This window comes from Salvelinus namaycush, chromosome 29 (assembly GCF_016432855.1).
Source record: "Salvelinus namaycush isolate Seneca chromosome 29, SaNama_1.0, whole genome shotgun sequence".
NCBI lineage: Eukaryota > Metazoa > Chordata > Actinopteri > Salmoniformes > Salmonidae > Salvelinus > Salvelinus namaycush.
Window position 1 is genome coordinate 21,127,768 of NC_052335.1, and position 14,558 is coordinate 21,142,325.

The 14,558-nt window shown below is 44.0% G+C and overlaps 1 protein-coding gene across 1 annotated transcript in view; it reads right to left on the reverse strand.

Annotated features, from left to right (window-relative positions):
* The window catches only part of LOC120024339 (mannosyl-oligosaccharide 1,2-alpha-mannosidase IA-like), a 180,364-nt gene that overhangs the window by 127,767 nt on the left and 38,039 nt on the right, over nt 1-14,558 (reverse strand). The window contains exon 2 of the mRNA XM_038968561.1: nt 8,657-8,753. Coding sequence (XP_038824489.1) covers nt 8,657-8,753 — 97 coding nt within the window. The remainder of the gene's footprint in view (nt 1-8,656; nt 8,754-14,558) is intronic.

Sequence of the window (14,558 nt, forward strand, 5' to 3'; positions counted from 1 at the left end):
TGCTTTGAGCAATTGGGTGAAAGGCGTTATCTTGTAAATTCTACTCATCATCGTCTTCATCATTAACTGTACATCTACATCTGACAGTAAATGGGGAAGGATAAATCCTGGCAGTACAATCGAGCATTGTCCAGAGGAATTGGAGAAGATATGTCATCCTCTTAATGTAGCTCCACGTCATAAATCACACTGGAGCTCTTATCATCCCGATTAATGCAGAGACTTGTTCCTCTTTTCCTCACCTTGTTCTCCCTTCTTCCTACTAGCGGTGTCCTCTCACTGCGGCATTTTCTTCAGGGTACGAGTGCAGCTTCCATCAGAGGAGATTACACTGTTGATTACAGCTGAAGCAGATACCGTTGTCTTGCTCAGCGAGAAGCTGCTGGTAAAGACGTCCCTCCGCCTGGCTGATCTGAGATGACGAGGGTCCTCTGCTGGGAGACAAGAGAGCCCTCCAGTCCCATCAGACACACTGGCAACCTGGCAATCCTCCAGGGACTGTGAGTGTGTGTTTTCACCATGCCATCCCCAAAAGCAGAACACGAAGCTAACCAATAGCCATGTCAAAACAAGCTTGATGAGCAATTCTGGCTGAGAAGCAATGGCTTCTTATTCTGTGCAGCGCCTAATGGATCTGTTTGTAAGCTGTAACAACTCATCCATCAGCTCAGAGAAAAATGAGCAGATCAGAGAAAACAAATCAAACTGACAAACATTGAGATGGTGTTAGCTCTCATTCATGAACAATCGCTTCAAATGGTCAGGCTCGTTTCATCAAACACGCCTCTGGCTTGTTCTGCAGAAACTCAAAAGACAAACAGTCTCAAAGACAAACAGAAAGAAAAACTGGCATCGAGCTGCTATCGCTGCCTCTTCCCTCATTGGCAAAGACTTAGGCCTATTTCTTGAATAGAAATTTCCAGAGCTCTGTGGGGAGCAGACACTTAATCACCACCAAGCCAAGCCACACACGGGAGGCCCTGCAAAACGATAATGCTCACACACTCACAGCACAGCGCTCCACTTGTTTTGTTGGGTAATTAATGCGAGCGCAGCCCCAGATCCGGACGGCGCGTCACGGTTCGGTAGTCATCGCGGTAAATTAGCTCACAGGGGTACAGAGCTGAAATGCACTCTCCTAAGGCTTGCACAGCTCCACTGTTCTTCTCCTTCAGAGGCCTGGTGAATTTGTAACTTTCAGCAACTCAGAACCTGGACGAAAGCGTAACATCATAATCAGCCAGAGGGGTTTGACAACTTTGAACTCCCCCATCAAACTGCTAGACAGAGATCATGAGAATATTTGGTTTTCCCCATTGTATTTCTACTGCACTTGATGTTAATGGATGGAGCATTGTCCACACATGCTGTGTCCCTGTGGGTGTATTAGCCATGGTACTTTTGAGGCTTCTCTGCTCCCTCCTGGGCGTGCCACCACTATGCTTTAAAAAAAAAACTCACACATAGAAAGTAACTAGAGTGCCCCCAGTGGTACACCTTTGGCAAGCACACGTGTGAGTAGTCATATAATGAATTATTGATCAAACCACAGAGGCAGCGATGCTTTTAGCCCCTATGACTACAGGTGTATTGGATCTGGTATCTGGTTCAGGGCAATGAGACCTTTTAATCCTAAACGTGTGTCTGTCACTGCTGAAGCCCCGGACTTATCATCCTCATGACTGAGATACCAATTGCATTGTGACATCACAGCATTGATATCACACACTATCAGAGCCAGCCTCATACCGACTTGCCTACTGACGGACCTACCGACCCCTGTAGGGGGAGTGATGGGATAACATAAAAACACAGGGAGGTCCCTTATTACATCTGGACATTCACATAGAAGGGGTAGGAGAGAAGGGACTACCGAATATAGTTTATGACTAGCCTGAGGAAATATAGCTAAATCTCCTTTTATTTTCCTGCAAAACTACATGGGCACTGAAACTACTCACAGACAAGTCAAATTACTCAATATTATGGATCACATTTTAGCTAACAACTAATGAAAACACTCATTGACATGTATAACTGAACTACTTCATAGACGTGCATATACACTGACACACCTTCCTAATATTGAGTTGCACCCCCGTTTGCCCTCAGAACAGCCTCAATTCATCCGAGGCATGGACTCTACAAGGTGTCGAATGCGTTCCACAGGGATGCTGGCCCATGTTGACTCTAATGCGTCGCACAGTTGTGTCAAGTGTCCTTTGGGTGGTAGACCATTCTTGATACACACAGGAAACTGTTGAACGTGAAAAATCCAGCAGCGTTGCAGTTCGTAACACACTCAAACTGGTGCACCTGACACCTACTACCATACCCCGTTCAAATGCACTTAAATATTTTGTCTTGCCCATTCACCCTCTGAATGGCACAAATACACAATCCATGTCTCAATTGTCTTAAAAAGGGATCTAAGGGATCATGGCTTTCGCCTAGGTTCACCTGGTCAGTCTGTCATGGTGTTCCTAATGTTTACAATAGAACATCAACAGGAGTCCCATTTCCACACAAAACTGAGATACAAAACCATGATTGGTTTTCTCATCCATGTCAATTCTAGATATAATTAGATTTTGTTTAAACAATCAACCTTAGCTCTTTTTTTCTGGCTGTATCTTGGTAGAGGCTTGATGCTGATGTTGTGAGGGAGAAATTACTTATAAAATCAATTCTAAACTGTGGATGAATCCTTTTATTCACTCCACAAGATAAATAACCAATTTGATTGACATTGCTCATCCACAGACATGCGAAGGGTAGGTATTAATAAGTCTAGCCATGAGGGAACAGAGACATCAGCAGGACTATGAGGACTTCATTGATCAGACCGAATAACGGCAATCATATTAGGAGAACATTCCCTGACTCTAATATTCATTTCCCAACTCTGGAGACAGGAGACCTAGACTAAAAACACAGACTCAGGCAGCAAGTATGATTACAGTCGAGGATGAACTATAAGGTTGGACAGAAAACTCAACTGAAGAAAAAAAATCAAGTGAAATACATTAGCTAAGTGTGCCAAATGTCTGGAACATTCTGAAGCTTCTAATTGCTAGGAAGGGTCTCTAAAAAGCGTTGCTTTCCAAGCAGCATCTCATATCAAAACATACTTCAATAGATAAGTGGCATCCCACAGCCCAGAGTCTAGGCCTACTTGCTGAGCTAGAGCGGGTTGGCTTCCTCTGTGACCAGGCTGACATCCTGCAGGGCGGAGCAGGGGGTGTGTCTGCTCACCTGGTTTCTGTCCGCGTCTGCAGCTGGCGGAGCAGCCATAAGCCATGCCTCGGCCTTGTCTCCATCTTCCCCAGTAACAGAGCACGACGCAGAGCAGATGTCTGGCCATGTCTTATGCATACCTCAGGTTCCATTAACCAAGCACTCCCATAGATTAATAATGCAAAGCTCTGTCATTTCTTGATTAATTAGAGGCCGACTGAATTTATCCTTGGCTCGGGATGGCGTTGGTAGTATCTGTGTTTATGTATTTTTGTGTGTCAGGGCTTCCGTTAACCGGAAATAGCTGACTTTTGCCCGATATTTTTTTTTTAAACCGATAAATAAAACTGCCGCGGCCAATTGTCCGGGAGAAGAAAATAAATCCCATTGCAAAATAATGGTTTTTAGACTATTCATTGATGGAAATACATTTGACTGCTGATGATTATCGGTCAATAGGTCCATTTGTGTAATTTAGTGGAATTAAATTGGCGCGTGTGTATTTTCGTTAGTCGTTATGTTTATCACACGTGCACAGCATACAGATACAAAGAATATAAGAGGAAATCTGTCAGGTAGCACGAGAGCTGCTGCTACAGCTTCTCAAACTGCTCCTTCGTTTCTGCTGGAGTGAAATCAGTGGAGGCTGCTGAGGGGAAGACGGCTCACAATAATGGCTGGAACTGAGGAAATGGAATGGCATCAAACAGATGCAAACCATGTGTTTGATGTATTTGATAGCATTCCACCCATTCCACTCAGACCGTTACCAGGAGCCTGTTATCCCAATTAAGGTGCCACTAACCTCCTGTGAGTGAAACGTGCTTTTAGAAACCCAATCATCGCATAACAATTCTAAATGCAATTGTGTGTTAAAAGGTGTTGATGGCCTGGGAAATTGAAGCGTGCTTCCCATTCAAGTGCATATAGGCAATGGTAAGAATCAGACGATGCAGAAATCCCTGATTTAGGTAAAAATATTTTCATTGAACCAGACATTGTAGTGTCTTCTGATGACAGAGATGGTAAGAAACGGCGATCAACAGTGTTGTTGTCACGAAAGAAGTTGACCGAGTTCTGAAATCAGTGGAATGCCCGGTGGAAGCAAAGAGATGATTGCCAAATGCAGAGAGTTGAAAAGAAAACACAGAAGGCTGTTGTATAAAACACCTGTCTCTTCAAACTCAGGAAACATGGCACCCATGACAGAGGGAGAAGCGTTCATCCATGTATATGGGTAAGAGCCTAGCTATATTTTCCGATATGATATATTTTTTGTACTTTTTCGTGATATCCAAACTGGTAGTTACAGTCTTGTCCCATCGCTGCAACTCCCCTACGGACTCGGGAGAGGCAAAGGTCGAGAGCCATGCATCCTCCGAAACACGACCCTTCCAAGTCGCACTGCTTCTTGAGCACATCAAGACAATTGTGAAGCGGCCACAACAAAACCTATTCCCCCTCAGGAGACTAAAAAGATTTGGCATGGGTCCTCAGATCTTCAAAAGGTTCCACGGCTGCACCATCGATTACATCCTGACTGGTTGCATCACTGCCTGGTATGGCAACTGCTCGGCCTCCGACCGCATGGCACTACAAAGGGTAGTGCGTACGGCTCAGTACATCACTGGGGCCAAGCTTCCTGCCATCCAGGACCTCTATACCAGGTGGTGTCAGAGGAAGGCCCTAAACATTGTCGAAGACTCCAGCCACCCTAGCCATGTTCTCTCTGCTACCGCATGGCAAGTGGTACGGGAGTGCCAAGTCTAACTCCAAGAGGCTTTGAAACAACTTCTACCCCCAAGCCATAAGACTCCTGAACATCTAATCCAATGGCTACCCAGACTATTTGCATTCCCCCCCCCCCCCCCCCCCCCCTTTTTACACTGCTGCTACTCTCGGTTATTATCTATGCATCGTGACTTTAATAACTCTACCTACATGTACATATTACCTCAATTACCTCGACTAACCGGTGCCCTCACACATTGACTCTGTACCGGTACCCCCTGTATATAGCGTCGCTATTGTTATTTTACTGCTGCTCTTTAATTATTTGCTACTTTTATTTCCTATTCTTATTTTGTGGTATTTTTTTTATTTTGTATTTTTTAAACTGCATTGTTGGTTAGGGCTTTTAAGTAAGCATTTCACTGTAAGGTTCAACATTCACCTGTTGTATTTGGCTTTTGTGAAAAATTATATTTGATTTGAGGCTAAGGCTTAAGAGGGTGTGAACGATACTGAATGGGTGTGGACAAAGAAGAGCTCACCAGTAGGTGTACCAAAACATTCACAGGTCATTTTCTCAAAAGTGGGGTTAGTTTATCAACTTTCAAAGCAGAATTACTTTCCATTGTCCCTCAACTGCAGTGTATGATATACCATTTTCCAGCGAGTCTCTACTTTTATCCAAATGTGAAAAACACCATTTCACATTTTTCTACATAGGACCGAATCCAAGGTGGTGGGTCACAAATGGCTCCCTCTCATCGTGGCCCCTGGATATAATAGCCTTTGCGCTGGGTGGTTGTCAGGGTCGACGATTGTCGTGTGTGATCTCTCACACTGCTGCAGATGCCGAGAGGACTGCAGTGCAGCAGACAGGGGAGAGAAGGAACACCGCTGGGCTGTGTTGTGCTATGAACCATGGTACGCCCCTTCGCTAGCGTCTGTGTACCGTTATGAGAGTGGGTGACAGAAATAAATGCCAGTGTCAGTATATATTACTCCAGCTTCACTGGCTAAATTAAGGGCGTTAATCAAATGTGGTACATAAATTCTCTGCCTGTCCTGAAGCCTTGTAGTGGCAGCAGGAAGGAGAGAAGTGATGGCGGGAAAGCTGTAACTTTTATTAAAGAGTATATTGCTGCAAAGCCATGAATGTTTCATCAGGCACTGGTTCTCCAGTCACCTTTGACCATAGTTGGGAACCTTTTTTCTTCCTAGTGATAAACAGCTTGAAGAAGAGTACTGTTGTCAAGCTTTGGGGCTCAAGGTGCTGCAATCAATGGCACCTTAAAGGGGTTGTAGCCTTCTCCTTTATATCCAAGAAAAAACCAATAGGCTTGGCAAGCGAGGTTGAAAACACAACCTAATTGCCTTCGTCTACTCCAGTTCTGTGGAAGTAAGCTAATGGGGCTTCCTTCTAAACAAATTAGCATTCTCAGCTGAAATCTTGCAAATAAGTTTACTTTTCTGAAAAGCAGAGAGCAATGGATCTGATGCCCCAAAATACAATGATACAGTACAGAAAAAGCCTTATGACATTGCAATGACTTTTCATCGCCTTCAAATCTCAGTGTGTGACACAGCCTACTGACATACTCCATTTTAAATTCCATGTGGTATGCTATGTTGAATGTGCGTAAATCATACATTAGCATCAAAATATACCAATGACAGGTTCTTGAGGGCAAGCAATGTACAGTATTCCTGTAGAACGTGACAGTTTATGTCTAACATTCAGGTACAACATATTTGCTTTAGATTAGCAAGAGAAAGGCCTGAAAAATACTCCAAAACAGAGAAAGTAATCTGCCATTACGGATTCAGAGGGCTTTCGCTCGTACAGGCATTTGCATATCTTAAATCCCTGATAATGAAATAGAATTTATACAAGGGTGATTGAAATTCTAAGTTAAATATGAAAGTGTTTGAAAGATATTTCAAGAGAGTAAAAGATTAAGTAGGAGGAATTTGTATTAGGCCTTTAAATGAGGTACCATACCTCCAGAAGTGAGCGCTTGCAAAAGGTTATATGACACTCCTGTACCTAATGGAAAGTTATGAGTGAGGAAGGAGAACATTCATGGCGTATTAGGGAGACATTTTAATTAGAATGCAAACTCTGTGTGAGATTGTAGCCTGTGTCTGAAATGACTGGTGTTATCGGTGGGGAAGAGGAGAGCTGTTCATCACAAACACAGAGACAGATAGAGAGAGACAGAGAGCTCTCCTTCTCCACCACACCAGACTCCACACCTTATTTAGCACCTCTGTGAGACAGTCTGGTTTTCAGGCCCATCTGAAATCCTGTCATCACACTACTCCTAACTGTCACAGCACAGCTCACCCACATACAGCCTATCACACACCAGAGCTCATTTACAGCCATAAAGACATATTATCAACAGCCCAACCAAATATCCTCATTGTTGAAGTTGAATTAGACCACACAAAGAGAGGGAGGGGAGAGAAAGTGCAACGATAGTGGAGGTCTTAAAGTACATTTTCCCTTCCTATTGACATTTTGAATTCTTCTGGAAAAATACATTTTCATAATGTACACACTAGATATGGATCACGTTTAATTCAAGTCAAATATTAAAGCCGACGTTTAACTATGTTTAACCTTTGTGAATTAAACAGAAATTGTGTTAAATACCATCCAGAATGGGCCACCTCAACCAACTGCATACAGACCAGGGTGGTGGAACGATAAGCATCATTTATCCTTAATCTGAAAATGGAAGCGAGGTCATTTGAACATGGAGTATTCATTTAACTCCACAAATGAAAGTCAACGATAGTGATGGCTATAACAAAGGGGTTGTAATACCTGTAAGAGGAACCAGCTGTGCTGAGTGGTTTGGAAAAATACCTGTCATTGTTCAACTTCCATTCAGCAAGTACAGCATCTTAACAAAACCCAATATGGGGGGGGTCGTTATCTAGTCCAAGCCAAGTAGTGTAATACCAACCACACAGGGGGGGGGTTGTTTATTTATGTTTCTGTAGAAACAAGAACACTGCAGTCCTTCCATTTCCCCAGGAGTCATGCAGAGGGATACAGTCTAGTATGTCCCACATGGGACAGAGAGATAGGAAGCAGCAACACTTATTAACACACACACACCTTGTCTACACCAAATCTCAGAGACTACAGAGAGACTACTAAACAATGTGCATCTATCTGGATCTATCAGTCAAGAGATACTTCTAGCAAACATATCATAGCATAGGGAGTATTAAGAGCTTTCTCCAGTACAGAGGGGGGTGTTTACAAAAAGTTTATCATGTGTAAAAGCAAAGGGTTTATTACTCAGTGTTTAGGATGAAATCCTCTGTACCAGCCAGAAAAAGTATAGAGAAATTCTTCCATCAACGATACATCTTCAATAGAAGTCTACAGCAGCAGCGATACCGTCCACTAACAAAACAAGATTACAATTTGAGAAGACAATACAAAGCATCTATTTATCGGAGCCTCCCAGCCCTACTGGTAAAGACTCCAGACAGACTCAGCGAAGCTCCAGGTACCCTCTCCCCGGCCTGGCTGGCACCACAGGATTATTGATTGAAAGCTTTGACTGATTGCCAATTTGGTCCTAATCTGTGGGGCAAGGTCAATGGCAGTGGGGGCGGGCATGAATCAGCCTTCTGGGGGATTGAAGGGGACCTGGGGACAGATACTCACCAAACAGATTGCTGGAGTGGCCTTGCTTGGAAACAGGCCTCAGCTCATTAGATCCCCAGGCGTAGCGCTTGTAACTGTCCCAGGCAAATGTCATCATCTGTGGGCAGAGGGAGAGGAAGGGGAGGGGGACAAGGGGGAGAAATAGGTTTAGGTCTAAGCAGATCTGTGAAGGGTGATTCAATTCCTATGGGTGTTTTGGTCATTATGGGCAGGTTTCCAGCAAAGTATTTGACAGTTTTGTTAAATAAAGAGTGTAGGCAATTTTAGGAGATTAAAGAGACTTTAGGCTATTTTATGTTGGACAACATGTTGATTAGCCTACAGATATTAACTGTGCAGGGAAGTCTGTCAATCATTTAATAGACCTTGACATTAAACAGGAGAAATCTATAAGACGTCTCAGTTTGATGTCTTCAGTGACCCTGGTTTGTGAAACATAACCCGAGAGACAGTGCATCCGACATTAATTCTGACATTTCCAAAAAGAATAATGATGCCAAGCTTTATGCGTCACAAGGTTGTTCTTCAAATCAGTGACTTCTGACAGTTTCTATTTTGGTCCCAGACACTATAACAGAAGCCGAATCCTCCTTAAATATCAATGGAATCATAGCCGAGAAACCCTAAATGGAGATTACAGGACAAATCCTTTTCTTCCCTCTCCCTGGTGACTCAACCCAGATGGAGTCAGATAAACTGTTAAAAACAAGGACAGCTTTTCAAAGTTTTCAAATCTGAATGAAAAGGTATATTACTCACTTAAAACTGTAATCTATAAAAGTTGACTGTTGAGTGTCTGAGATTATGCTTACCATTTTAAATCGCAACACTACTGCATTTGGCTATAGCACAGTCCAACTAAGTTTTTGAAGTTAGCATAGCATATGGGAAAATAACAGGCCAGAAATAATTAGGGCTATTGAAGTGATAAATTGGAAGGGAATGGGCTTTCCGTCTGCACTAACAATGCATCCCAACACAGTGCTAGTGCCTAATTCTCTCTCTGCACAGTCATATCTCAGTTCTCCTCTGCAGGGTAGCAACTACCAATGTGTCCTCTAGTGTTTGTTGTTGGGAGGATTAGGCTGTAAGGGAGAAAAAGAGAAATATGCTGCCATTCTCTCCAGTTGATACAGAGAGACAGATTGAAGCTGAAATCCCCCTCGAGCAAAAGATGAGACCAGACAGAGATTAAAAGAATGTTTTCTCCAGGAATCTCAGCCGCTCAGATCCACATAGGGAGATGGGATCAAGTCCACGCTGTCTATTGAAAATCACTAGCAAAACCATCTAAGTGGATGAGGGTAGCCACTATATCCCTGTTATCCCCACATCCTACCAGACAAATCTTTAGAGAATCAAGGGACAGAAACAATACAGTCCCTCTTAAGCGGAGCAGTGGGCCGTGAGATATTACTCATTGGTTTACAGATGAGTATTTTCTGGAGAGTTTTGTGAGATCGACACTTCTTTCTGCGTTACTTAATCAAGCGAAGAAAAACAAGAACACCAAACACAACGGCAAAAGTGTTTATTAATGATGTCTGCTCTTCCTGCAATGTAAACACCATAGCAACCACTGCGTTCTCTCTCGGTTACCTCCGGCATTTCTAATGATGAGATGATAATGCACAAGCTATAGTCTCCAAGATGGAAAGGTTGGAATGAAATTGAGTGTTAAAAAGTAAATTGTTCGTGCCAGATAGAAGACATGGATTAGGAGGACCTACCCTTCACAGTCACAATAGTTCAGCCTAAGTGTGAGTCTGTGTTTGGCTCAGTCCATCATGGAAAGTCCACTGTATAGGCTTAAGATTGTGGGAGAAACTTCCAGAGGGGCTCATAGTGTTGTTTATGGAAAGGCACCTCTCACCCTTTTTCCCCTTGATAAAATGTACCCAGCTCCACTATGCCTGGGCCTAAACAAACAGCCCCAGAACACCTCCTCATCCCTCTGTTAAAGGGCGTAGAGAACGCTGGTAGGAAGTCATTTACAGCACAGCGTGGACTCCCCATACCAGCCAGCAGTCTCCTTCGGAAATTAGATTAGTTTATCGACTCCCACATAGAGAGGAAGAGAGAGAGAGATCTTGGCTCAATGAGTCCGGGGTTTAATTTCCCCCGAAACTCTGGGCTCCACTCCCTCGTAGCCTCTCGGCGCTCACACCTTACTCTTAGACAACAGTGGTCCTGCTGAGGGGACGCCAGCTACAAGCCAGCAGTTCTGTTGGTTGGTGTAGCTTGTAGCTAGGCGACTGGGAGCCGGAGCCATTTGTCAGAGCCACTGAATTAGAAGCTGTGGAGAGATGGGAGGCATTGAACACAGGGCTGTATTGATTCTCATTCAGTAGTGCTAGGATTTGTTTGCAATAGAAAGCAGCAGGCTGTTCTGGTGGACTATTCCCTAATGGGAAAGGTTTTGTTCACTGTGGGTTACCTGTCTCCATCCAGACAGCTCTATATTCAGCCTCCTACACAAAGCCTCGTCTTCCCGCAGCGTGGTATGACTGGAGGCACAGGAACCAGCACAGCCAAGAGAGTTCTGCTCCTGCTCAGAAGGAGCGCCAGCCTCCCTGATTTACAAGGCTGTAATTGCTTTTCCAGTCAGGGTTTAATGCAAGCGTTTGAGTCAAAATGTAATCTCGTCATTCGTGGCTCTCTCGTGCTCTCTACATGCTGTTTGTTGGCGGGCGGATCAGTGGCAGAAGCCCTCCCATTGTTTACCGCCGGCATTGTCTAGTCCAAAGACGTCACGGCAACACTGGAATGAGGTGACAGCCTAGATGTGATTACCGCAGCGACAGCGGGTGCTCAGAGGGGGGGGGGGGGGGGGGGGGGTGTTGGAGTTGAGGGAGAACATGTATCTTCTGCTGTGAGAAACAAACAAACTCAGTGCAGCAGAGATCATGCTGGGATATCACTAGGGCTCTCCTATATGGCATCTACAGGTGCCCTGGGGTGCAGAGTAGGGGATGGGCACGGTTATTAAAATATTTGAATATCCAAACGGACGTTAGTATTCAAACACTTGTGTGAGTGTATTTTCTTTAGACCTATTTTATCAATGAAAAAGCATTTGTCTTAATTCAATTAAATGATCCTTGTGACATAGTTACATGAAAGGTGTGTTGAGCTACTGCTGAGCATTTAGCGCTCCAGTCAGCCCTGCCAACAAACAGTATGCCATTTCCCCCCCTTCAAATAGCTATTACAGGCACATACCAAGAGGAGGACCTGACACAGATTAATGCCAAACTCTGACCAGAAAAAGTTTTTGTAACTTAAAATCAAAATTCTGCTTCACTGTTGCCGTTAGCCAAAAACTATCGGAGAAAAGCAGCCTGCCCGTGTTGTACTGCCCTCGGCATTTGCGTCAATCTGATTGGTCAAGAGAGTCGAGAGCAATTCGTTAGATTCTTTTGAATTTTGACTAACCGGATATCCCAAAAAATGTCATGACATTATTTGAATAGTGAAATAATTTCAAATGCCCACCCCTATTGCAGAGCTTTGTCGTCAGGTAACACACACTTGTGCTCAAAGACAGGGCTCTGAGGAGATAGGAGACAGAGAGACTCCTGGATGGCTGTGTTAGATCTCACAGATCAGAGGGTGTTTACGCAGCGGAGACAACTCTTTGACCTGCTGAGCCAGGCTAGATCTATGCAGGAGAGTCAGTCAGAAGGGACCTGAAAGTGGAGCTGGGAATAGTGTGCTTTTCTGTGTGTTAAGAGGATTAACCTCCCTCAGTGTGTTGTCCTTCTAAGACGGTAGGGAGGGGGCAGAGCAGATCAAGGGCAGATGTCTATTGATTCATAAACAGCCCCAAGGGAGTGCTTTATTTTCTATAGGCCTACATACTGTAGGGTTGGTTGGAGAGTCAAGGGGGTCATGTGAGGACAAAACAGGGATGGGGGCAGAGTGAAACTACCAACAGTACCACAAAGTCTGTGAATCACATGACTCATAACTGGCTATTCAAAAGGCAAAGGAATCAAAGGGCTAGGCCTAATCATTAAAAACTATTCCTGCCCTCATGTCCGTTTCCATCCCCTAGCAGCCTGTCCTCCATGTTCCTCTCATCGTTTCCCTGCTCTATTCTCTCTGCTGACCAGCCTGGAACATTCAGCTAGTTTGGGGAACCTGGGAAATAATCATCTGTTTGCCAAATTTCCATTTCCCTTATTCCCTGCTGTCAGACCACCCCTCCCTCATCCCATATTGAGGCCTCTCAGAGCAGTGTGTGAAGGAAAGCAGAACTATGATGTGGAGAACGAACAAATAGAATGAATAGAACAGGCTTGGAAGCTCTAACTCTGGCAATTTGACTGGTAAACTCACAGGTACACTCGCAATGGCTGCCTGGTATTGTGATGCAATAATTTCCATTGTATTCTGGAGTGTTCTATCAACTTATAGTCCCAGTCGGTATTAGATAGAACGTCGCGGCCAAGGCCTGTGGGGAAAACAACCTGTGGTTACCCCATTGGCTCACAGCAAATACTTGGCCTTTTTCAAATACAATTTTCTTGTTGTCTGCTTGCTTTAGTAAATTACAAAACTACAACATCTAAACATTACTTTTCAACATTGCCTGCTCCTGAGTGTTCTCACTACTTAGAAAAACGTAACATTGTCGGGCTTCCCCTCATTCCCCTTTTCATGATGGTGCAAGCAGCCATGTGAGTAAGCGAGTGCTAGCTAGCTTTTACAATGGGGGTCAATAGGAAAGAGTTTTTTCACCAGTTTCTGGGCGTGGTCGAGGGGAATTTCTTATTATTACGTGAATATCGACTCGGGGTATGCTGGATTGCCATGGTAATGTAGAACTTTCATTCAAATGATGTGGCTCATGCAATGGAATGTATTTTTTGTAATGTTAGTTGAGTTCAATCAACAAATCACAGCACAAATTGAAGGGTACACGTCCTGCTTTTACTTCCTGGCATCAGTTCAGGTTAAAAATATACAGGAGGATTCTAATATCCCATAACTCTTTGCGCCACTGTTCAACAAGTGACCAGCTTCCGCATTTGAAATGACTGGGAGTGAATGGTAGCAGCACAGAAAGTTTGCCATCAAAGTGAAAAATCAAACACAATTGTAGTGAATTTCAGATAACTATTCAGCGAACACATAGCATAACTGCTTTACTGTCATTCTATTCATTTAGACGGTTTGAAAATAATCTACAGCCACTCTATTCATTCTATTTCTATAGTGTAGGAGCTCTGTGCCTTGGAGGAGACGAGAAGGAGACTGAAGGAGACGAGAGCCAGATAGACCGAGACAGACAGTGCCGGCAGCAGGCACAGAACACAGGGCTCAGGACAAGCAGCTGTAGGACAGGCGAGTTGGAGAAGATCCTCTTAGCAGAGCTTTTTGCCTGGCTGAAGCTAATATGAACTATTGGAGGTGACAAATGTAGACCTTTGTTTCTTTGACTACTTGAATACAACATGGAAGCCAATATAGTCAGTCCAGAGAGTGCTGCTGATAGGCGATATAGCTAATGGGAGTACGGCACAAAGAACTGCTTGCTTGAGAGCACTGGACGTGTAGCCTATTCTTTGATCATTAAAAGTGAATATGATGAAATCACTGCCATCATTATGTAAATGCAGCCAAGCATAAAAATCCAAATCATCGGCACCATGACTGTACCTGGCTATTTTCTCTGGAGGATCAGGTTAGTGAAACTTTAAAAAAGGGAGGAAAGTCTCTCCGCTGTTTCATGATGGATCTGCACTTCTGCAGCACACCCTAAAATCTATTTTCCTCATCTCAAGCGTCTCATGCACATTCAGTACCTTATCCTCTCTGCCCGGCACGAATCGCCTATTCCCACAAGGAGCCTCACAGGACCAACTACGCTCAGCATCACTAATTCAGAATATTCCCA